The sequence below is a fragment of the Anolis carolinensis genome, chromosome 6 (genome assembly GCF_035594765.1).
Source record: "Anolis carolinensis isolate JA03-04 chromosome 6, rAnoCar3.1.pri, whole genome shotgun sequence".
Taxonomy (NCBI): Eukaryota; Metazoa; Chordata; class Lepidosauria; order Squamata; family Dactyloidae; genus Anolis; species Anolis carolinensis.
The window spans coordinates 55,326,902-55,353,147 of record NC_085846.1 but is presented as its reverse complement, the minus strand read 5'-3'; the positions used below and the strand labels follow the sequence as shown (position 1 = coordinate 55,353,147).

General features: G+C 37.0%; 1 protein-coding gene across 3 annotated transcripts in view; it reads left to right on the top strand.

The window, feature by feature from the left end:
* The window catches only part of rala (RAS like proto-oncogene A), a 52,846-nt gene extending 26,964 nt beyond the window's left edge, over nucleotides 1–25,882 (top strand). For all 3 annotated transcript variants that reach the window (XM_062957002.1, XM_003222334.4, XM_008112862.3), the window contains 4 exons: nucleotides 15,244–15,392; nucleotides 17,453–17,661; nucleotides 20,383–20,557; nucleotides 24,022–25,882. In XM_062957002.1, the coding sequence (XP_062813072.1) occupies nucleotides 15,279–15,392; nucleotides 17,453–17,661; nucleotides 20,383–20,557; nucleotides 24,022–24,144 (621 nt within the window). In that variant the 5' untranslated portion in view covers nucleotides 15,244–15,278 and the 3' untranslated portion in view covers nucleotides 24,145–25,882. The remainder of the gene's footprint in view (nucleotides 1–15,243; nucleotides 15,393–17,452; nucleotides 17,662–20,382; nucleotides 20,558–24,021) is intronic.
* The last annotated feature ends 364 nt before the right edge of the window (nucleotides 25,883–26,246 follow it).

The following is a 26,246-nucleotide window of genomic DNA, read 5'->3' as shown; positions in this document are numbered from 1 at the left end:
GTTTAAAAAAAAACTATGAACAAAATCCTATGAACATTTCACTAGCTTATTTTGAAGTAAAAAAAACAAAATGGGAACAAATATAGCCTCAATGTTAATCATCTTCATCATCATCATAAATAATAAAGAGGGTTGGAAGAGATCCCATGGGCCATTTAGTTCAACCCTCTTCTGCCTTTGTGCACCAAAAGCATAAACAAAGCACCCTGACAGATGGCCACCCAGCCTCAGTGTTGTTAATAATAATAATATATCACACAGTCCTAAAAACTTGGGAAGTGTTCGACTTGTGATTCAAAATTCAGCATATACATCTCGTTTGCTGTGTTATACCTCATACCGCACATGCCTTCCTCGGCGGAGAAGGAGGGAGCTGCCGCCACGGGAGCTGGATAAATGGCTTTGATGGGCCACATGTGGCTCCCGGGCCGTAGTTTGGGGACCCCTGAATAAGAGTTTCCACAATTGGCAGAAGCTTCTTCTGTTTTCTTCCTATTTTCTTTATCATGGTGGTGAGTTACATCAAGACATTTTCCACTGTGAATTAGCAAGAAGTTTTTAGCCGAGCACAAGGTGTTCTGGTGGTACTCTTTTTTTGTGTGTGTCTTTTGAAGACTTCGATTGGATCTTTCCATCGCACAAATGGTTTAGCAACCAATGCACCAAGCTTCTGGTGACCACCTTTGCCCCCAAGTTTTCTTCCAATCATCACATTGTACTTTTTGGCACCTTCCACACAGCTGAATAAAATCCCACATTTTCTGCTTTAAACTGGGATATATGGCAGTGTAGACTCAGATAACCCAGTTCAAAGCAGATATTGTGGGATTTTTCTGCCTTGATATTATGGGTTATATGGCTGTGTGGAAGGAACCACAAAGTGCACCTTGTACATGAAATGAGTAGGCTAACCAGGGGAATCTGCTGAACCCTTTGGGTTGAAATCTAAAGCCCTTTCCACACAGCTGAATAAAATCCCACATTATCTTATTTGAACAGGGATATATGGCAGTGTGGACTCAGGGCCCTTCTATACAGCCATATAATGCAGAATATCAAGGCAGAAAACTCCACAATATCTGGCTTGAACTGGGTTATCTGAGTACACACTGCGATATACTTTACTTACTTAGGCGATCCCTCGTAGATCGAGGATGATGGTCCTCCATTTCTTGGAAGACGCCTGTGCGTGATTTTTTTTTAATGTGTGGAGGTCGGTGCACGGCCGGTCAACACATAGTCTTCACAGATTGAGGTCCCAGCAGTGGTGTGATTAACACAATGAGAGTGGCTTCTCAGTCTGTTGCAGCCTTCTTCCGCCTTCACAGCCGTTGTAACATGTACCATGTTATCCTTCGCCTGCTCCGCCATTGAGGTCTTTGGGTATTTGGATTGTTCTTGGTCTGGACTCCCGTGGTTGTGCCTGCAGGTTCATTAGAACACGCAAGCTTCCTCACCACGTCAAGGTGACAATCCATCGAGGGAAACACTGCAATATATTCCAGTTCAAAGCAGATAATGTGGAATTTTATTCAGCTGCGTGGAAGGGGTCTCAGCTATTCCAGTTCAAAGCAGATATTGTGTGTTATTCTGCCTTGATATTTTGGGTTATATGGTTGTGTGGAAGGGCCCTTAGATGCCTCTCCTTATCCACAGGAAATACATATCCCGCCAGTGGAGCTTTCACTTGGTCATCAGAAACATTATTGTTCATATAAAATCTAAGATCTAGCAGTGACACAGCTTCATGTCTTTGCTTCTGTTCTAGGGTTTCTTTAGCACAGCTTTTCTCAGTTTTCACCTGCAATCCAGGTCAAATCCCCCTCCCCCAGCCCTGAGCCTTAGGCTTCGCCTGCCAGCTGTGGGTAGACCAACTTGGTCACTTCCACTATGTCAGCTATTGCAGATAGGGCAATGTAAATTGGTAGAAAGGTAGGTAATGATAGTGTGGATAATCAAAATGCGTGCTTGCAGTTCTGGAGGGACTTTAATTTTTGCTTCTCATAGACTTGGCATGGGGATTTGGTTAACAGTTAAAATTCATGAGTAAACCAGGTTTGTTTGTTTTTTTACCTGAAACATTTTGGGCGTGGTTTAAAACCCTTTGGCTATGGGCTTGGGCTATACTTCTTCTGACTTCAGTGAAGTCCTGCTTCTGAGAATCTGTGGAGGAGACGTCTCCCCTCTCTTTTTGCCTCCCCTTCCCATGCCAAAAGTCAGGACCTTTCCAGACAAGCCCTATATCCCAGGATCTGATTCCAGGTTTTTCTGCTTTAAACTGTATTATATGAGTCCACATTGCCAGATAATCTGGGATAAACAGAAAACCTGGGATAAGATCCTGGGATATAGGGTCTGTCTGGAAGGGCCCTCAGCTTGACAATTCTGTGTTCAATTCTGTGGCCCTTCTAGACAGGCCCTATATATCAGGATCCAATCTCAGGTCTTCTGTTTATTCCTGATTATCTGGCAGTGCAGACTCATTTAATCTGGTTTAAAGCAGAAAACATGGGATCAGATCCTGGGATATAGGGCCTGTCTGGAAGGGCCCATAGTTTCTAAGGAAAGGATGCTAGTTTTCAGTCGCTGCTTCTTAAAAATAGTTCTTCCCAGCCCCAAATATAGCAGGTGAATATAGCACTGAATGAAACTTGTAGAACAATCACAGGATGCCGTAAACTTACATCTCCTGATAGACTTTATAAGCTAGCTGGCATTGCCCCCCCCCCCCCCAATGTGCGGCGGGAAGTTGCTTCTAATTGCAATAGAAACAAGGTTGAACACTGTGAAAGCCACCTACTGTATGACTATCAGACTCCTCCCAGTAGACTTAAATCAAAGCAAAGTTTCATGAGAACCACCACTCCTATTAATGTTCCTTCAGTAACAGCAAGAATATCCCTGTGGGCAGAGAAGTCAGTCGATTCTAACGGGATGGCCCTCTAAGAGGGTCTTCCTTCAGGGGAAAACCAAGTATGGGCAACTTGGAAGTCTCTGAAAATACTCAAAAGTGGAGTTGGCAGATCAAAAGACAACCTGGCAAAATGGCACTACCTTCAAGAATCCTCCACCTTGTGCAATTGTGGAGCTAGCCCAAAATGCCCTGTCTCATGCACAGAGGAAGAACTGTTTAAAGTTACAACGTGGTTGCTGTTGCCCATTTTTGATCTAAAATTATGTAGCTGCTTGTGCTCCCTTGATTTTATCAGTTTTATACTTATTTATGTATTTATGCAATGCTTTTGACACAAAATAAATGAAAACCCCAAATGGATTTCCCTTTAACTTTGTTTGGGGGTTACAAAACAATTGGCAACAGCAAAAGGTTTCTGAATGCCACTCATTTACACCAATCTGTTTGCAACAATGTGCAGGGTTTACAGTAGACTCTGAAGAAAATATTATTACTACTGCTACTACTACTACTCTTTATTTTATTTATATCCTGCCTTTCTCCTCATGGAGACTCAAGGTGTCAAACACCCAAACTACAGGAAAGGTGTTTCCACCTGAACATTAGGAAGAACTTCCTCACTGTGAGAGCTGTTCAGCAGTGGAACTCTCTGCCCTGGAGTGTGATGAAGGCTCCTTCTTTGGAGGCTTTTAAGCAGAAACTAGATTGCCATCTGTTGGGGTGCTTTGAATGTGATTTCCTGCTTCTCGACAAGGGGTTGGACTGGATGGCCCATGAGGTCTCTTCCAACTCTATGATTCTGTCTATGATAAACAAGTTTAAAAAGTGCAGTGCAAAAGTTTTAAAAATCCGGCAGAAATATTGCTAAATTAAAAGAGATGAAGGGAAAGATAAGAGGGGAAAATTTTAATGAACCTGCTATTAACAGCTGTTATATTATTAATAGCAAAATATTAGAAAGGGGAAATGACAATACAAATTGATGAATGGTATAAAGAAGTCTGGAGAATGGCGTTGAATGAAAAAAATGAAAGTATCTATAGCAGGGGTCCCCAAACTTTTTAAGCCGGGGGCCGGTCCACAATCTTTCAGACTGTTGAGGGGCCAAATTATCATTTGAGGGAAAAAATACAAATTCCTATGCATACTGCACATGTCTTATTTGTAGTGCAACAACAATAACAATGAAAGAACAATACAATATTTAAAAATGAAAACAATTTTAACCAACATAAACCTATTAGGATTTCAGTGGAAAGTGTGGGCCTGCTACTGGCCAATGAGATAGTCAAGTTAATTAGGATGGTTGTTGTTGTTCTTGTTGTTGTTGTTGTTGTGTGCCTTCAAGTCATGTCAGACTTTGGCTGAGCCTAAGTCTAAAATTATTTATTTATTTACTACATTTATATCCCACCCTTCTCACCCCAAAAGGGGCTCAGAGCAGCTGTATGTACATACAATATATTATATTATTAGCATAACACAATATTAGCATTATATATTACTGTATTGAACTATACCACTATACTATTATATACAGTAGAGTCTCACTTATCCAAGCCTCGCTTATCCAAGCCTCTGGATAATCCAAGCCATTTTTGCAGTCAATGTTTTTAATATATCGTAATATTTTGGTGCTAAATTCATAAATACAGTAATTACAACGTAACATTACTGCGTATTGAACTACTTTTTCTGTCAAATTTGTTGTATAACATATGTTTTGGTGCTTAATTTGTAAAATCATAACCTAATTTGATGTTTAATAGGCTTTTCCTTAATCCCTCCTTATTATCCAAGATATTCGCTTATCCAAGCTTCTGCCGGCCTGTTTAGCTTGGATAAGTGGACTCTACTGTAATATGTAATATATAACATACAATTAATATTATTATATGGTATTACTATTAGTATTATATTGTATAACATAAGATTATTATCAATATTATATGTATATACAATACATTATATTATTAAAACTGATATAAAAATATATTATAAAACTGAGGGCGGGGGCCAGGTAAATGACCTTGGAGGGCCGCATCCGGCCCCCGGGCCTTAGTTTGGGGACCCCTGATCTATAGGAAGTATCTGGAGGAGTATTGGAAAAAGAAGATGGGAATTTACCTCCATAAGAACTGAATTTTTGGTGGGGTTTTAGAAGAAGAAATGGCTCTGGAGAAGGGGACCACAAGGATGAAAGAAAATAAAAGAGGGGGGAAATGTATAGGGCAGTCATAAGAATGGTGAACCTGTTTCATATATGTCTATATAATTGTTAATCTTTTTATAAAAACAAAAAACCCCAATGAAATAGTAACAGTGTGGTAAAACAGGAGTAAAATACAATGATTGCACTTAAAATGGCATTTGAAACTCATACCCCCAATCCCACCTACCTCCACAAAGCCTGCCCCTTATCCTTATAATAATTATTTGTACCCGTTTTATCTCCCCAAAGGGGACTCAGAGTGGCTTCTCCATTGGCAGGCAAAGATCTTGACCTGCCTGTGGAAAGCCGGCAGGGATGGGTTCCACAGTCTGGGAACAGCCACTGAAAAGTACATGTTTCATATGTACTCAGCAAAGAAAAACAAGCCTCCTTAGCAAACCTTGCAAATGCTGATTTATTCTTAAAAGTAAATACTTGATTTTAATAATAAAAATAACAACAACCACCATCTACCCGAAGGGACTCGGGGTGACTTATAAGCGGGATCAAGTTCAATAAAATGGACTCAACCAAATAAAAACACATTTAAAAATGCAAACATATAACAAGCCAATCAAACAACCAAAAACAGTAAAGTATTAAAACATCAAAATCAAAGCCAATCTCAGTAACCAGAATCAGTACTATAGTGGGCATATCAAGATTAGAGAGGGTGGGGCTAGGCATGGGCTTGTGCAAAAATAGATCGTAGGGCCAGGGCTGGGATAAAGTGCTGAGTTCAGTCTGGCAGTTAATTGGATCTGGTAATCATAGACAGGGCCTAATCATTTTCAAATGCTCATTAGAATATCATTGTTTTTAGGTTCCTATGAAAGGTAGACAGAGTAATTGCTAGCCTAATCTCCTTGGGGAGAGAGTTCCAGAGCCAGGGGGCCACCATCGAGAAGGCCTTCTCTCGTCCCCACTAACTGAGCTTGAGAGAAGGGCCTCCCCAGAAGATCTTAAGGCCTGTGCCGGTTCATAGGGGAAAATGTGGTCGCAAAGATAGGCAGGACCCAAACTTATTTAGGGCTTTATAGATAATATCCTGCACTTTGAATTGGGACCAGAAACTTACTGATAGCCAGTGGAACTGCTTTAATAGGGACATTGTGTGCTCCCTATAATTAGCTCCAGTTAGCAACCTGGCTGCCGACCTTTGCACCAGTTGCAGTTTATATGTGTGTATGCATACATACATATATATGTGTGTGCATGTGATATATACATACATATACACACACACCTGGGATTACGCAAATGTTTCTTGGGCAGAAAGGAGTCACAGGTGGGAAAAGTTTCAGAAGCTCTGGCATTCCCTGAAGACATTGTCTGATTCTGTGCCTATAAGGAGACAGGATTTCAAGAGGATTTAAAAAAAAAGAACTCTACTTTGTTCGGCTACTTTCCTCAAGCCAAAGCCATCCTGAAAAACAAAGTCTGAGGTCTAAATACAGGCATTTTCAAAGTTTACAAGCTTTCAAAGGAATTCTTACCTAACTAGTTCCTTCCAAACTGTAGTTATATAATTTGGAAACTTAAGTATGATTTTCTTATGAGAAATGAGTCAGGACACATGTTTTGAGCTTTTTCTTGGGCCATGGAATCTGAAATGTAAAATGTTCCTGTTCTTAATTTTTGGATAACTGTTCAGAGGTTTCCATTTTTTCCCCACAAGGAATCAGATAGAGTCACAATTAAGATAGCTTAATATAGTTGGGTTGCATTCTTGTTAAGGTAGGTAGATGAAAGACTTGTTTTAGGTAGACCAGATGATAAGGATGGTTAATTACTGATATAATTGAGGTATGATTACTGTTTGGGTTTGTTTACTAATTGAAGTATGGCTGTTGTTTGGGTTTGTTTACGTATTATGTCAGACAATTTAACCTAATTCTTTTTCATGTTTAAGCATGAGAGATAATTGAGTTTGAGTATGATAATTTATCAGCATCTGCTAAATGATCCTTACATAGCTGAGTCAAAGGCAGTTACTTTGGGGTCTTATTATTTAAATATGCAAAAATACTTTAATAACTAGTAAGACATGCAAATGATGTAGCTGTTTTAGATTCTATGAAATCAGTAAAAGTTCTCCCACAACAGAGTTTCAAATGGCCAAAAAAGCCAAATGCTGTTAGTCACTCCTCCAAATGTTCAATATCAGATATCATTGATAAAAGTGTACTATGCTTTCTTCCTGCTTGCTGTCTTTTTAAAATCAATGTATGGGAAACTAAAGGATCTTCATATGTTGTTGGCCTACAGTACAAATTATAGTCATCTGTCTACATTTGCAGCTTGGATTATTCACATATTTGATTTAACATGTTGTCTCTAGAAATCTTTAGAACTTCAAGTGTGACTCTCGTCAATTTCCTCGAGTCATGCTGGAGGGTCTAACAATTTCTAGAGAGAACTTCTCTCTAGTATTATCTCGATCCTCCAGTGCAATTCGGTGCCCATATTTCAGTGGAAGTTGATCATAGAGTTGTGCTGAAAGACCTAGAAATGCCTATAGAACTTTCTATATAAAAGTTCTCTCAGGTTATGCATTCATAGTTTTTCACTTTCATGGTAGTCCTATGCCCCTAATACCAGATGACGTAGAGGACTGATTCTATTCCTGATCTTAAAAAGAGAGGAATAGAGTTGGAATCCCTGTAACCTCTGGAAGACCGTGGACTCCCTTGCCCAATTCTGTGGCTTTGTACACAAAAATAATAATTTTTAAGTTATATGTTTTACATGTCAAATGTTTGCTTCCATCTGAGTTCTCTTAAGAATGAGACCGCTTTGAAAATTTTAATAACTCTATAGACAGCAGTATAGATGTTGTCCAGTTTATTATAGAATTCTTAATACAGTAGAGTCTCACTTATCCAAGCCTCGCTTATCCAAGCCTCTGGATTATCCAAGCCATTTTTGTAGTCAATGTTTTCAATATATTGTGATACTTCGGTGCTAAATTCGTAAATATAGTAATTACAACATAACATTACTGCGTATTGAACTACTTTTTCTGTCAAATTTGTTGTATAACATGATGTTTTGGTGCTTAATTTGTAAAATCATAACCTAATTTGATGTTTAATAGGCTTTTCCTTAATCCCTCCTTATTATCCAAGATATTCGCTTATCCAAGCTTTTGCCGACCTGTTTAGCTTGGATAAGTGAGACTCTACTATATTTGTATTGTGCTATAGTATAAAATATTTTATATAGTTTGAATTGAATTCTAGGCTTCATTTTTGTGTTTTCTGATTCTTTCCCTGTTTTTCCTTTAACATTTGCTTTTTTAACAGGTAGCCTTATATAAAAGCATGTGCGATAGAATTGTTTGTTCCCACATAACTTGGCAGTAATGCTTGAATAACAATGTATATGAATACAATTGATCTATACCCGGACCAAAAGGAATATTCTTGTAGATATCAGTACATGTCAGGCCATGTGAGGCTTCTTCTGCCTGCCTGCTGAATATGTTTGGGGATTGCTTCTGGCAGCCTTTTTGTGGAGAGAGGATTGAGTTCCCTGATAGGAAACAATATTTCTTAATAATTCACAATTTTTCTTTGCTGAAAAGTTTTGAATATATTGAATGCAAAGGCAGAAATCTTTTGGGTTGAGGAAGCATGTACATTCACATGCTTTCCTGGTTTATGTCCTCAGGAAACCCTAGCAGTATTCTGGAGCTCCATGTTAGTGTGGAGTGCCCATGGTTTAGTGTCAGAAAGCTGTGCTTAGCTATGTGGAGCAAGGGACGCTGAACAAGGAGCACAAGGAGCTGCTAGGGGCAGAGTGGGTGTAAGATGCAGCCATGCCACTGCCTGGAAGCATGACTGGTTAAATGCCCTACTTACCCTCATAGATACTTAGTCACTACTTTTTATAGCAAGAGAACATGGACGAAGCTGTAGCTGAGAAAACCTTGGCCCAAGGCCACATTCTGACTTCATCTTTGAGCTGTCGTTTGAAATAGCTAAGGCGTTGTCAACAAGAATCTTTAATTTCGTTTATGTGCTACATCTCCAGATTCATCATAGCAATATTCTTAACACAGGAAAATGGTTGTGTAAATTTTAGAGTTTAGAAATAGGATGAAACTTAGGACTGATATTTAATTTCATTTGTAATACGATCTCTTGGCAGTAAGTAAATTATGTTTGGTAACAAAATAAATACATTTGTATTATATATTATTTATTATCAAGAATAATACATTGAATATAATGGATTTTGGGCTGGGTTACACAGGATTCAGGCCTGTGGGCGCTTATTTATTTTTAAGAACTCCCTCCTAACCACAGTCAAATGCAAAAGACTTAAAGAATTTTGAGTTGGGGTGTTTTGAATGTCATATTTGGACAGAAATTCATTCTCCTCCATCCACCCCATTTTTAATTCCAACAGTAATATTTTAAATTAAGCAGAAGTCATTTTGATCTGATTGTTGAATAGCTGGCAGTCAAAAATCCTTTCCAACCCAAAGATTTGCCAGTAAATCTTTCAACAAAAATAACAAGAAAATATATTTAAATACATCTTTACTATTTTACCTGCTAGCATTATCATAAGAAAGTTGTCTGGAGTTTATTATTTATATGTATGTGATTTGGATTTACATTTCTTGTGTATGTGGAAGCAATCATTAGAATAAAACCTAGTAAATAAATTGTTTAATTTCTACAGATTAGTACCTGTCCTTTTGTACTTACGGGCCTTTTAGGTTATTAGGGACAGTGATCACCTATCTAAAAAGGCTAAAACCTTTTTATTTAGACAGGCTTTTAAAGGTGAAGTTTTAAAAGACCAATTCATGGGGTTCTGTGGCTATTAACTTAGAATTTATTTTAATGGTTTTTAACTGGGAATTTTAAATACTGTTTACATTTAATTCTGTTTTAATATTTGTATATTTTAAATGGTTATGCTGATGCTTTTACGTTAAGTCACTTTGAATTCCCTTTGGGGGAGATAAAGCGGGATATAAATAAATTAACATAATAATAATAATCATCATCATCATCATCATCATCATCCTGTATGCAGTGTCTTAATTTTCTATTATTATTGCCTGCTTGTAGTTTTTTAAAGGTTCAAGAATATTGTCTGTACATTGATTACAGCAGTGATGTGATCAAACTAAGTTGGTAAAGACTAATAGACCTTACAGCCAACTATGCTGCACTAAAGGAATGTAGATATTATGGAAACAAATATATCCAGTGTCCTAAATGGAACATGATCTGATTTAACACATATAAAATTTCTTGTTGTTTCAGTAGCGCATAAGGATATAATAGAAATGGTACACATAGTAGTTTAATTGTCAAACTGAAACAGAGAGACGTTCGAGTTCAAATCCTCATTTAACCATGTGTAACATTTCTTCACCCTCCACCCCTTAATATCTTTAGAGGGATCTGTGTTTTCTGTTGTAAATCTGAAGCACATTGGCAGAGTATACAAAATCACAATTGAAGAGTCAGCATAATATAAAAATTGAAGACTAATACAGTTTTTAAAAGTTCAATTAAATATGTTATTTCACCCATATTTTCCAGGGATAAATCACCTGAAAAATAGTAAAGCGCTCTTAGTCTGAATTTTAGCTGTCAGTCCGGCCGAATGATATATTAGCATCCATTCATGTTTAATAATGAATGGTATAAAAAGTATTTTGTTTTGAAATTGAATTTTTTTGTATGTGTGGAAAAAATAGGCACGGAATATTTCCCAGTAAATTTCCAGTTTTGCAAAAATTTCAGGTCTTGCAAGGTTTACTGTAACAAACAAACAGTACAGTGGAAAAACATTCAAAGATTGTGTGCCAAGGAGTTGTTTCTTGATGGAGGTTTGTGAGCACTTCTGGGTGGACAGCTCCTTTCCTCACATGCTGAGTACAGTAAATTTACATGTATCTGGACTGCTAAATAAAATGTCAAGCAGAGTGAGATATAAAAAAAATTAATGAAGTGCTTCATAGGTGGTGACCTTTCAGGATTATGCTTTATTTCAATATATTTGGCTGATAAATAAAATAAGTTATAATTGAAAATTGAGTATTGGCTTCCTTAGCTTCCCGCCTCCTCAAAGATAATAGTACTTTTAAAAAGTCTTTTGCAACATATTGTATTTAATTCAGATTATTCAGAATTGTAGTCTCTGTTGAAAATCTCTAATTTTTTCATCTTGTGACCATTAGATAGTTACTGCTAAGAAGCCATAAAATCCGTAGATGCTGGAGTGTGTACAAACATACTCAATGTCTCTAACAATTAGTACTAGCGATAACATTCTCTCTTCACCTATGAACTGTTCTTGTGTTACATGACTCAGCTTGGATAATTTTACAGGAATGGTAAATGATCTCCCTTGAAGAATTTGCTTCCTTTTATCTAGTTCTTCCACCAAAGCTTAGACAAAAGGCAGATTTAGAACATACAGATGTGGAGGACTTTCTGTACCTCTGCAAGGATTTATAACTCACAGTTCAATCGCAGCAACAATAAAAGGGTTTCTTGAAATTCATCTGCTGAAATGAAGATATGAATCAAGGAGAGAAGCAAGGGTGGTTTCATTTTTGCTAAAAAGAATTCAAGCTTGGCTCATACTGAAGAAAGGTTCTTGGTTTGAGCATATGCTCAGAAGTAGTACTCTGTTACCTAATCCTTCTAGGTGTGTGTCTTTGGCCATCATTTTGCATCCAGTAACGGTTGATGGACTTTGAACTTCTCATAAAAGCGAGTAAATAGCAGAAGGCCAGAGTTAGCCCAACCTTCTCTTACAAAGTATGGCATCATGTTGTCAAATTCCGTATACTATAAAATAAGCAGCTAGCCAAAATATAGCATTGGCTCTAATTACTATATTCATAATTATGGTACTTTCCATTACCTGTGTTGGTAATGTCTCATTCTGAAATATTCCTGGAGAACATATTTTAATCTTCACAGAAGAGCAGCAGCTATGTATGTCTTGAGGAAACATTTGCCTTGGCTGTTGGTGCCATAAACATGGGTATAAGCTTTATGAGTAACATACTAAGTGGTGCAGTTCACTAATCCAGACGTATTCACTTATGTATATTGAGTAGATCTCAGCTAATCTTCTCAACATTACTTATCCTTGGTAATCATAGCACAGAAGTATGTTAGTCATATGGTCAGCATCATTTTTATACAGTATCTGTAATGTTTAGAAGTGTAAGCTGTAGCTTCATGAAGTACTTTTAACTGCAGGCTATCTGTTCCTGTCATAGTCATGGTTAGCACACAAAGGATTGCTATAAATCATGTGTCACTATTATATACCTGATTTCTTTTTCCAAACCTGAATACATTCAGGAATATTTGACTTTTAAATTTTCTGTGGTTTTTGTGGGACAGTTTGAATAAAATGGAATAACTTTATCATCATTGTACAATGAAATTAATTTCTTTCCCTAGCACACATCACAAACAACACACCCATCCCTCCACAAACCCACTCCACTGCACAGCCCTCAATGCCGCATCAATGTGAAGCTGTAACAATATAGTTACAGCTTTATAATAAAAGCTGTATCTCAGACTGTTTGTCCTTGCCTTTGTCACCCTGTACCATCTGCCAGATGGCTATAATTCAAAAAAGGAATATGCTGGGTGAGATGGAGAATGCTCTGAGCTTTCTTAAGGTTGCTTAAGTTTGGTAGAAACACTCCCAGATTACAGTGTTCTGAAGAGAAGAAACATACCCGCCTATCCTATAGTGCCTGATAATAGACTTAGCTCTGCATATACCCTGTATTTCTCAAGTAAAATTGGATTCAAGCTAAATTGCATGAATATTTTGAATTATTTAGTTATTTGTTCCACTTGCAGATGACTAAGGTCCCAAATCAAGCCTCAGTTGCATTAAAAGTCCACAGTTCATTACATTTCTCATATTGATTTGTTGTTAACTGGTTAATTATATGTAAAAGCATTTCAATGACACATTTTAACACTAAACAAGGATATAAAAGTCATTTACCACATATATAAAGGGGGGGGGGAGACAAATTAAAATTACGGGCATTAGGACCAGCCAGTTCCATTTAATAATGGTGCCAGTCAAGGCCTGTTAGTTGCTATCAAGTCAACTCTATTCCTGCTACAAATTGCACATCCCTATGATTTCTGTGACAGTCACGCACTTTCTGTTCCAGTACTGCTGCTAGATACTCATAGATATATTTTAGCATTGTAACAGATCTTGCATAAATTCAGCAGTAAATGCTTCACGGGGTTTGAAACTCTGTCTAGATGGACAGGTAACTAGATAGTGCAAGCAAAACACAATTTAAATGGAAACTGGGGGTGTACAGGCAGTGCAGAAAAAAATAGGGCATATACAAGCTAGAATTAAGGAAGACAAAACTTCACTTTTAACTGAACAGAGCTCTTCCTTCAGACTCCTTGCTTTTTTATTTAAATCTGGGCTGGCTGATTAAAATGTTACAAAAGCCATCTCCTGATGTATAAACTGATAGAGATCTAAAGAGTAAAAAAAAAAATGTCAGAAATGATCTGATACTTCGAGAAGTGAAGATGTTTCAGAATTGGACCATATTTTCTATTTATATTACACTTATGTTTTATTTGCTTGAAGGTTAAGGATATTTGTATTTATTGTGACTTGCTGTTTTTCGCGTACTTAGATGAAGACATTTTCTTCATCTTAGAATGTTGTTGTTTACTCATATTCTACCACATAGAACCAGATATTAAACAGTGTCTTGGGTGAATAGATATATTCTGGAAATTAAAGAGAAGGGTACTTTTAAGCGCCTCTTCAACTCAAGAGACTATTATTATTATTATTATTATTATTATTATTATTATTATTATTATGTTTGTTTATACCCAGCTTTATCTCCCCAAAGGGGACTCAAAAATGTCTTGACATAAAAGCATTGGTATACAATTTAAAATTGTATATCCAACCAGTCCAGCCTCCAGGAAATAATGCCCGACTGCTCACTGGAGGGAAGGATATTAGAGGCGAAGTTGAAGTATTTTGACCACATCATGAGAAGACAGGAAAGCTTGGAGAAGATCATGATGCTGGGGAAAATGGAAGGAAAAAGGAAGAGAGGCCGACCAAGGGCAAGATGGATGGACGGTATCCTTGAAGGAACTGGGGGTGGTGACAGCTGACAGGGGGCTCTGGCGTGGAATGGTCCATGAGGTCACAAAGAGTCGAAAAGGACTGAACGAGTGAGACGACAACGATGCAAACATTAAAACAAATTAAACAAACAACACTAAAACTTTCAGTTTAAACCCATCAAAACATATTCAAAGTTAAAAACCACAGCACCCCCTGACTAGATCGTAAACAGCTTCATCTTTAAAAGCCTGTCATATGGCAGTTTTAACCTGCCCCTGGAAGGACAGCAGAGAGGGGGCCATTCTGGCTTCCATGGGCAGGGAGTTCCAGAGTCGCAGAGCAGTCACCATGTTTATGATCATACCAGCACTAAACTCATCCTTTCACACAAAGGTTTACTCAGGAAATGAAAATCCAGGGGAAAATATGGACAGATTTTTTTTTCTTCACATCATTCCCTGTTAGTTTCCTTTTTTCCAGGTCTTTTGTCTGAATAAGAGTGTTATATCTGCTGATACTAGAGAATTCAGACAAAATTGTTTTCATAGGTTTATTAAAAATGGGTTCTCTTGTCTTTGTGAGATGGTTGCTTGCTTCTTGAACTGACAAAACAAAAAAGATTCAATGAAGTTTTAGTATTGTGAGTGCAATAATTGCATGACAAACCAAGTTATATATAAAGCGTTATATGTTCTTATAACAACAACAACAACAACAACAAACTAAATTTCAACTGGAAAAAGGATGCTACTGCGGGTTTTTTCATTTTTTTTTCCTTTAAATTTTTCAGGAAAAAACTCAGAAAATACTGTTTTTCCCATTACCAACATTTCTGGAATTTTTACAGTTTTGCTCCATTCGTACTAGATTGTGTTTATATTGATTGACTTGACTCAGCATAAATATTAAGCTTATAATACTTTATGTCTATTGAACCTCTTAATTATTTAATACTCTTACTAATGTAGATGTTTTGTTTCAGGTGTTTCCTTTGTGTGAAATAACTGCTACGCAAGAATGGCAGCAAATAAACCCAAAAGTCAAAATTCTTTGGCTTTGCACAAAGTAATCATGGTGGGCAGTGGAGGTGTAGGAAAATCTGCATTAACTCTCCAGTTCATGTATGATGAGGTAAGCATTTTTTTAAAATTCACTATTTTTAAAAGTAGTGTGTGGGTATTTAATAGTGGTGTGCATTTGTATGGAATTGCTGTTCATTTTGTTTAGTTTCATTCATTTTGTATCAGTTTTGTATTTGTCCCCGTTTCCGAATAGAATTTTCATCTCGCTTATGTAAAAAGTTAAAATTTTCGGACCATTGGAGGCTCCCCCCGGGGCTGGATTTTTGTGCTAGAGGAGTGAAAATCGCCATACACTGAGGGCATTTCGACCCTTTTTAGCCCACCAACTTTTAAAATGTTTGGGTCTTTCCCAGATTACCATTGCTATTAATATTAATATTATTATTAACACCCATTGGCACACATCAGCTGTCATGAGGAAGCAGACCTCTCTCAGACCCAGCTTAGGGTCCCAGAGTAAGTATTATTATTATTAATATTAATATTATCATTAACACCCATTAGCACACATCAGCTGTCATGGGGAAGCAGACCTCTCAGATCCAGCTTAGGGTCCCAGAGTAATTACTGTATTGTTATTTATATTAATGTTATTATTAACACCCATTGGTACGCATCAGCTGTTATGGGGAAGCAGAATTCTCTAAGACTCAGTTTAGGATTGCAGAGTAACTATTGTTATTAATATTAATATTATTATTAACACCCATTGGTACACATCAGCTGTAATGGGAAAGCAGCCCTCTGTCAGTACGTGCTTATTGTTTCGGGGCCTAAACGAAAGGAAAATGAAAGCAAGCACAATTACTGTGCGGCTTCCATTTTTGTGTCGCCTCTCATTTCCTATGAAAATGTCATTCGTTTTGTGTAGACAAACAGTTGAAACAAAATGAATGCATGAAGGAAACGAAGGAAACATATATCACGCACATCCTTAGTATTTAATATAGAGATATATTCTCAAGTTATTTATGAACTGGTACATAGAAATCTTTGCCCTGTTGTGTTTATAAAGGTAACTGAAATTGAGGTACAGACCAAGAATGCACATCTTTTGGTTGGGATTTTTAAATTTAAAAAAATTGCAGTCCATTATTTAGGGAATTCCATTACTATTTATGGTAAGATTTTTATTTTTGGATGACAAAGATGAATGGAAAGGTCTAATGCTAAACATATTTCTTTCTTACCATAAAGGGTAAAACTTAAGAATCACAGATATTGAGTGAAAGTAAACAACAGTTATAGAATTAGCCCTAACTCCCCCGAATATCTTTAAGGTAAAGGTAAAGATAAAGGTTTTCCCCTGAGTCTAGTTGTGTCCAACTCTGTGGGTTGGTGCTCATCTCAATTTCTAAGCCGAAAAGCTGGCATTGTCCGTAGACACCTGCAAGGTCATGACTGCACCTTCCCGCCAGAGCAGTACCTATTGATCTACACACATTTGCATGTTTTCGAATTGCTAGGTTGGCAGAAGCTGGTGCTAACAGCGGGAGCTCAGCCTGCTCCCCAGATTTGAACCACCAACCTTTCTGTCTGCAAGTAAGGCTACAAAAGATATGTAGTGATAGTTATTCGGTAAATAAAATTTCAGTATGCGTTTCTTAATAATAATAATGAAGAATAATAATTTAATTGAAATGTATGCACCCAGTTTGGTATATTAATAATATTTTTTTAAAATCCAGCAATAATTTGCCCAGTGGATGGATATGTTATTCTGTGTTAAAGCTGAACACAGAAATACCTACAACACATAAGTTGGAAAGTAGGATAGAAACACAAATTAATATTATTTTAGATAAACTTCTAATTCTATTTTTGGGTTAATGTTCACAACATGCAGTCCTTTGAATTCATAGTAATGCAGCCTACTTTATTTCGCAAAAGCTTATGAAGCAACTTTCAAGCTAGTACATTGTTGCATTTTGTCTGGGAAATGTTCCAAGTTGCTTAATTAACAAATATTTATTAAAGAGTTGCTGAGATGAGAAAAGCAATGAACCGTTTTAATTACTTGGACATCTGAAGATAGAATATTTTACCAAGAAGTGAAATTGTTGGTAGATTACTTTTGAAAGTGGAACTGATTGTTTCATTTCCTAACAGTTTGTGGAAGACTATGAGCCTACCAAAGCAGACAGCTACAGAAAAAAGGTGGTCTTGGATGGGGAAGAAGTCCAGATAGATATTTTGGATACAGCGGGACAGGAGGATTATGCTGCAATTAGAGACAACTATTTTCGAAGTGGAGAAGGATTTCTCTGTGTGTTTTCCATTACAGAACTTGAATCTTTCGCAGCTACAGCTGACTTTAGGTAATTGGATGTGTATGAGAAATTAGTTTATTTAATGACTTTTTGTTGCACTGAAAGATTGTATATTTTGCCTCACACGTTTCTGGCCATTTCATTCCTATCACCTCAACCTTGGATGACTTGTAGCAGTCCATATACCTAGAACACAGTCACAAGTGCACTGCGTCTTTCACTTGCTCTACTGGAGTACAATGTGTTTGGCATGATGTCCTTGGTTGCCTTGAAATATAAAGATAATACCTCTGTCAACAAGAGGAACTTCGCAAAACCTGAGAATAGTTGACACGGTGTCACCTAATGGGCTGCATTGATTTGGGTTTTTTTAATCCAAGTCAGACACTTGGTTGTCTACATCATTATAGCGTGTATTAACGTGTATCCAGAGTCTTAAATTGCACTTTTAACACTCAGAACTGCTGGTGCAGCTTGCCTTTCTCCATGCATGTAGCTTAACTGTTTAATTCTGTTCATGGGGGGGGGGGGGGGATGAACACAAAGGAAAAAGGGGCTCTTCAGTATGAAATATTATTTAAATAAAAGCCATTCCTGCATTCTCACAGCTTTATTGCACTTTTCCCATTTGAATTGACCAAGTGGTTCAAGAGGAGAGGGCATACTTAGGGATAGGTGGAGCATGTATAATACAGGTCTACATATCTGTACAGAGGTTTGTCAGTCCACATTATTAGTTTTTTGGCTTGGGTTGGGAAAAGGCTCTTGTTTCTGCTTCTCACAGCAAAATGCATCTAATTAGGCACAATATAAAACTAACAGTGTCATGGCACGAATACAACTACCTTGAACAATGATTGAAGCAATGTGCTCCTAATGGTGATTTAATTAAGAAAAGCTGCAGGGCTGTCTGAAACATATTTTAGGGAGAAAATCAAGGCACAGATTAAAAGATGTGTGGATCAGAGTGAGCAGTTTGCAGGGCAAGTTTTGAACAGTCAGAAAAAAAACCCTTGGGGTATTCCCAATACACCTTTTTAGTGTATTGGGAATGCAGTTCTAAGAATACACTGAACAGTTTGAGGAAGTAGAATTTTATGACTCTTGAAAAGTGGAACTGATTGTTTAATTTCCTAACAGTTTGTGTTCAAACTGTTCAGTGTAGCTTCTACCTTTCCTTTGTTTGAAGTAACTGCCAAACATTGTGGATATTGTTCTACTTATATCACATGAGTCATAGGATATAAACATTTCTTTGATGAAAGAACTACTCAATAATCTCTGTGTGATGGGCAACCTTAGTACAATGTCATTTAACGTCCCACACTTTTTTGATTATACAAAGTCAAAGATTCTTAATACAGTATCATAGACAATAGAAATATGAGATGCAATGATTATGTGCTTCATTCAATAACATGAATAATAGGTTTGTTAAAAAGATTTATAATGAGGGGAAAGGAGTTCTTAAGAGCCACAATGATGTAGTGGTTTGAGCACTGAACTATGAAGTAACTGACAAACATTGTGGCTGCTGTTCTTATTATATCACATGGATCATAGGGTACACACTTTTTTTGATAACGCAATCTTTGTGATGTGAAAGGTTAGTACTATGCCAAGAACTTCAATCTTCTCTCAGCCATAGAATTCAACTGGGTAACATTGAGAGTGGCAAGTCACACTCACTCAGATGAAGGCAAAGGCAACCCCTCTCTAAACAGATTTAGCCAAGAAAACCCCATGATAGGACCACCAGAAGTAGGAACCAACCTGAAGGCACACCACCACAACAATATAATTAATAGTAGTAATAATCGTTCTTGGGAAGCCATGGGACCTTTACCAAATTCATTAGATGATAGATCCTGACCATCAGATGAGAAGGATATGGGATATTATGTGCAAATAGTAGATCATTGTTTGAATGAGTTTCACTGTAAGACCAGTTTGCATATTAAAATGGAAGCTCTGCTTCATTACTACTGTACTTTATACTACCAAATAATGTATCCTTTCTACTTAATTGTTCTCTAAGTAGCATGTTAAAGTCAAATCTCTGATTTGTCACCTTTCACATCAAACTTCTTATTTTTGCACATACACAGTCATCTCATTTCTAGAGTAATTTCTTTATAATTTTCACAGAAAATTCAGTCCTTTTGGAAATTCTTTGTTCTTGCCATCTTTCCTGTCTTTCTCATGTGCTATCATTTTCAAAGCTATTTCTCAACCTGTTTCTTTATATTTTTAGTTTTCTCTACTATCAACAAACTGCCCATAGTTTCATCTTTTTATTTTACTAGTTTCTGTCTCCTACTGTTCTTCTCCCTTGGCTTCATAATTTGGTATTTTGGTAATTTGCCCAGAAATCATGCAACTTATACCTTCTGTGTATCAAGCACAAAGTTGAAATCAGCAAGTGATGGCACAATGGGTTAAATCCTTGTGGGGCTGCTGACCGAGAGGTTGGTGATTCGAATCCGGGGAGAGCAGGTGAGTTCCCTCTGTCAGCTCCAGCTCCCCATGCGGGGACATAAGAGAAGCGTCTCAAAAAGGATGGCAAAAAAGCAAATATCTGGGTGTCCTCTGCACAACGTCCTTGTAGACAGCCAATTCTCTCACACCAGTCGCTCCTGACACGAAAAAAGCAAGTGGTAAATGGCAGCAAAAACATATGTTGACTTCAGCAATTGTTTCACTTAAAAAATCAAATGATTCCGATAAAAACAAATTGCATGGATTTAAAGTCTGATTTTTTTCCCTCAGAGAACAGATTTTAAGAGTAAAAGAAGATGAGAATGTTCCTTTTTTGCTAGTTGGTAACAAATCAGATTTGGAAGATAAAAGACAGGTTTCTGTAGAGGAAGCAAAAAACAGAGCCGATCAGTGGAATGTTAACTATGTGGAAACCTCTGCTAAAACACGAGCTAACGTTGATAAGGTAAAGCATTAAGTTTTTCCAAGTACATCTTTGTAAGTGTCTGATCCTGTTTTTCATGTATTATTTGTCAGTTATTTTCCTGCATGACAAAGGGTTGGACTGGATGTGCTCTCTTCCAATTCTATAATTCTACACCTAAGATTTACAGTGACTTTTTTATTGATGGCTCATTATTCTTCACAGTGAATAGCCTAATGATAAGTAGTTTTGAATCTAAGTACTGGATTCAAATAGGAGGAAGGGTTGTTTGAGATGTTAGAAGAGACCACAAGGATTATCCAGAGATAAAGGGACCACATAATGCCAGAGCAAATTGGGTAGATTTTGTACAGGTGACACCAAGTTGACCCAACACAACTTTTAGACATGCAAAACCTTTTAGGCCTATAAGTCAAAATTCTATTCCATGCAAAATTTTATGGTTGGCAAACTAGAGTTCATTACACTGCAAAGCCCCCCTTCCCCTGAGAAACTTTGTTTTTTAATATCCTGTTATCTCTAAGCACTGATCTAGCAGTGGAAGAATGACAGTCCCAGAAGCAGCCATTGAATCTGGATCTACGCTGCCATGTAAAATCAAGATTATCTGTTTTGAACTGGATTATATGCCAGTGTAGACTCATATAATCCAGTTCAAAGCAAACAATGTGGATTATCTGCTTTGATAATCTAGATTATATGGCAGTGTAGATCCAGCCAGAGAAGGTCCTCTCTTGTTTTCCCATCAACCATGCTATTATGGTGGTGGAACTGAGAGAAGAGCCTTTCCCGATGGTCTCAGGGCCAGGCAGACTCACATAAGGAGATATGGTTGACTAAAAAGAGCTTGTTTTTTCCAGCTCCAGGAAACTATTGTTTTGAGCGATAGATACACACTTTGAACCAGCATCAGTCCTAGACTAAGGAAATAGTAGCTGTTTGCCCCTTTAAGGCCATAGTAATGGGTTTTGACTTCTTTTTTGCCAGATATATGACCTAATACAGGGCTTATTAAACTTTTTAAAACTTGTGACCTCTTTCTGACTAATACACGTTTATGTGACCCCAGGTATATAAGTATAAAATAGGTGCACAAATCAAACATTTTTGGAATAACAGATGGTTAAATCCCTGGACATAGAAGACCAGTTATACCACAGAAATAACAATTAGGGCATGCCTAACTTCTAAAGTACATAAAAATCAAACCCCTTAAGTAAAATATAGTGGCCCTCAGTATCTTCTGGTTCCAGGATTCACTGGATACGAAAACCCATGGATACACAAATCCCATGATACACAAGGGTGTGGTAAAATGATGTCCCTTAAACAAAATGGCAAAGTCAAAGTTTGAGATAGATACAGATATTCAAGCTATAGATGGTTGAATTTGTGGATGCAGAGGGCGCATTCTATTGCATGCCAAACTTTGCAGGAATATTATTATTATTAATAATAATAATAATAATAATAATAATAATAATAATAATAATAATAATATATTTTTCTATCATGCCACCATCTCCCCGAAGGGACTTGGGGCAGCTAACATGGGGCCAAGCCCAAAGGAAACAGAAACATAACAAGTTAAAACAAGCATCAATTAAAACAGTATCATCACAACAGTCAAATAAAATAAACAATTAAAGAACTCAATTACAAATTAAAACACAGAATATAGTATAATACCATCATTACTGAATAAGAATGAGGTAATAAAACCAGTATCTCCGCTGATAGATCAAAAGGGGGCGGTCATATAAAGGTGTATAATTACAGGACCATTTAATAAAGTGCATGGACAAGTGTCGGAGAATTGCCTGAGAAGATTTGGGATAAGAGGATAGGAAGGAAAATAAAGTGCAATCCTTACAATAACAACAAAAATCTGATTTCCTTCAAACAAGGGGGTGCAGCTGGGGAGAAGGAAGAGCAGTAAAAGCATGGAGAGGCTGGCAGGGTTTCTCCTCCTCCTCCTCCTCCTCCTCCATTCTTACATACCTTCTTTGCCTTTTCATATAGCCAGTTGCCTCCTCTGGATCCATTTTCCTTCCCTTAGCAGTTTGAGGTGGACCTTTTCTTTTCCTCCTTTGATAGAAGCAGCTGAGGCCATAGATCCGCGATGGGTGGGGTGGGATGGGAGGCCTTTTGTGACCTCAACATTGAGCTAAATAGATCCTATTTGCGGTCAGGACTCACTCTTTAAGAAGTGCTAACCTAGCGCGCTTACAGGAAATTTTCAATGATTATCATTCTATTTTTTTAAGTTAAAATTGTTGTTTTTATGAATGTATGTAAATATTACATGTGACGAATGCAAGCTAGGCCAGCTGAGTTTTAAAATATTACAGAAGATGGTGACATGCATTTGGCCAGGTTTGTGTAATCTGATATAGGTCCAAATCTTGATGAATGTTTGTTTTTTAAGGTATTGCAGCATTTTTTATAACCTCTCTCCTGATTGTAACTGTTTCTATCTTGGAAAAGGTCTAATTGGCTGAAGGCTAAGGGGCTTAGTGGTTTAATATGCAAACCTCTCCTTTCTGACCTATATACTGGAATGCATAACAGGGAAAATTCAGATGTTAGAAATTGGGTCGCCACATATAACTTGGCTTGTTTACTCTGAACAATGCCATACTCAGTTGTAACTGACATGGCCAACAGTTTCTTAGAGATCTCCTTGAATTCTAACCCAAAAAACTAGTTTTACAGTTCTAAGTAATAGTTCAATGTGTCAAGACTTTGAGGTGACAGGCATGTTGACAATGTAGTAAGATGATCCTTGTTTCTCCAGCTAATGAGTTGCCATTTTCTAGCATGTAGTATTCCACCCCATGTGACTTCAGGTCTTATAATGTTAGCCAGGCTATGATGTTGTATTTAACCGTATCTTTGATAGTAGCTCTGGAGAGATACTGCTGACTTACTAAATAGGATACAGATGCCTTTGCAGAATTAGGTTAAGGATTCTAAAAAGCAGTATCTTGTGGCTTCAATAAGTGGGTAAAGGTATCACCTTTTACTATGGAGTTATGCACCAGGTTCAGTGTAAGATAGGTCTCCTGGATAAGTCTTAAGTAGCCTCACACAAGAGAGCTTTTCAGCACTTCGTGGTGCTGTAATATCAGAGAAAGTATATCACTATGTTTAACATGCAGAATTATTTTATCGAAGATCATTATAATGAGTTTAGGCACCTATAGTTGTAAGTCACTATGGGAATGTAAAGGAGGAAGCCTGTTTGGTTTACTTAATAATATAATAATAATAACTTTACTTTTATACCCCGCCTCTATCTCCCCAAAGGGGACTCAGGGCGGCTTACATGGGGCCAAGCCCGAATAAAAACAGTAGCAGTATAAAACACAGCAATAGACAAAAACATGCACAATTAAAAAAAATAATGAAATATAATCTCAGAAAAAGATGGGCTTGTGTTATATTAAGTGCTCATGTACTAACAGTAGTCTTGTTCTTTCTAGGTATTTTTTGACTTAATGCGAGAAATCAGAGCAAGAAAAATGGAAGACAGCAAAGAAAAAAATGGGAAAAAGAAAAGGAAAAGCCTAGCTAAGAGAATCAGAGAAAGATGTTGCATTTTATAATCGAAAACTCCAAACTCTCTTCATACTTTGACCATACTAATAAAATACATAACTTTATAGCATGCCATTTGGAGGCTCCTGTGACTGAAATTACTCTTAGCAATTTGGGATTTGTAATGTACCACTTAACGCATGAATCAGGACAACACTGAAGTCTTTCATGACAAAGTTTAATGTGGCTTCAAGAGAAGCAGAATTCAACCCATTTCATATTTTGCCTCCTCTCAACATCGTTCTTCTTGAATGTAGAGGGTTTTTTTCATGCGCAGTCTCCCTAGAACTGTAAACAAACAAAAAGCGTTACTTTCTATGTTTCTCTGAAAGCATACATTTTTATATCACCAAACCTTCACTTTGTCTTCTACTGCCTTGAAAACTACAGCGGTGATCAAAACTAAGCAAAGGTAGTATATAAGCTTTTTGCTGTTATAAGATTATGCAAATTAGAGAAGAGAACTGGCTCTATTCTCTGCATCTATTGGAAGTCATTTATACATGGAATTAGGTTAGACAAATGGTATAAACTCTTGAGAATATTTGAATATGCCTTAATTTAAAAACCTAAAAATGTTAATGTAGTTAAGGGTATTATATCTTTCTTGTGATGCACTGATGTGGGTGCATCATTATGAAATTATATCCTGTAGTGTGAAGTGCAGTTCTTGTGAACAATTATGCTAACTAGCTATGCGCTAGAAGTATGTCTGATCAGAAAGTGTGCCATACTCTGGGACTTAAATAGTCCAGAGCATACCGATAACTTGATTGCTTTAAGTGAAAGGGCCGACATTTATGTGTACATCTGAGATAAAAGTGAAGAGGGTACTGCACGTTTCATTCTGAAGTGGTCATTTCTCCTTAATGCACAGATACTGACATTGACCTCTGCAAATACTCAATGTCTTCATATTTAGGGTGGGCATTTTCCTTGGGTCGGGGAACAGTATGGATTTCAGTAGCACAAATGTAATCTTGCTCTTAGGGATGTCTGAAAAAAATACTAATCAGTTGCCTGTGTTTATTATGTTCCTTCATTATAAGCCTTTAGTTTTATTAACTGTGCATTATCAATAGGGAAGCATTCCTAGTTACTTTTTTTGGATTGCAAATGAACCACTGTGTTCTATTATGTAAAAAGACTGACAGTGTGCTTCCAAAATCCCTCATTATTACACTAAAATGTATTGTCTTCAACTCATGTACAACTGAAAGCATACTAGCACAATGTTAGTACATGGAATTGAGCTAAGATAAACCATTGTCTCTTGAGACTTTTAAGCCTCTTGTGTATGGGTGTAAAGGTTAGATCAGTTCCAGAAATACTTTTTATATACATGTGTAAACTTACAAATTGTCTGTTCAAGGTGTATCAGAGCAACATAGACAGAATTTGTATTTAACAGGCCGACAAGTAGACATTAGTAGTGTGTCTGTTTAGAAAACACTTGTTTATGCAGAAATGTCATACATACATCCTCCAGTAGATGATACCATGTGCAGAATTAGTTCTTGATGTGCCTGACCAAACAGATTGGTCCTCATTTTATTGTGTATTTGTGTTCAGTCTGTCTACCCAGGGAGTTTAACCACTAACATTGTGATATTTGTGTAACGGGAACCAAGGTGTTATGAAGCCAGTTGACATATAAAACAATTGTCATAGGCTGATGCCTTACCATATTCTTTTTATTTGCTATTTGAGCCATTGACTATGAATAAACTTTCATTTTGTAAGATACTTTGTGGAATGCTAATTACAAAACTTACATTCCAGCAGAGCAAATTTACTATTGCTCTATTAAGTTCAAATTTGTCAAGTGCGTATTTAATACTTGGAATATATGGTAAAATCTTAGAACTTTACAGATTTGAAGTCTTCAGTCTAGTGCAAGTGTGTAAATGATAGATGTCAGTTGTATGAAAGTGACTTAAGCTATGAGGACAATCTGATGCAAAAAGTTGTATCTTAGCCTAATTCTCTGTTTCAATGCTTATACACCTATGACTGTTGCTGTCTTTCCCTCATAGCCCTTCCCAAAATGAGGCATAACAAATATGACAACTGAACAACTGGGAAAATTGTGGATATAAACATGAATACA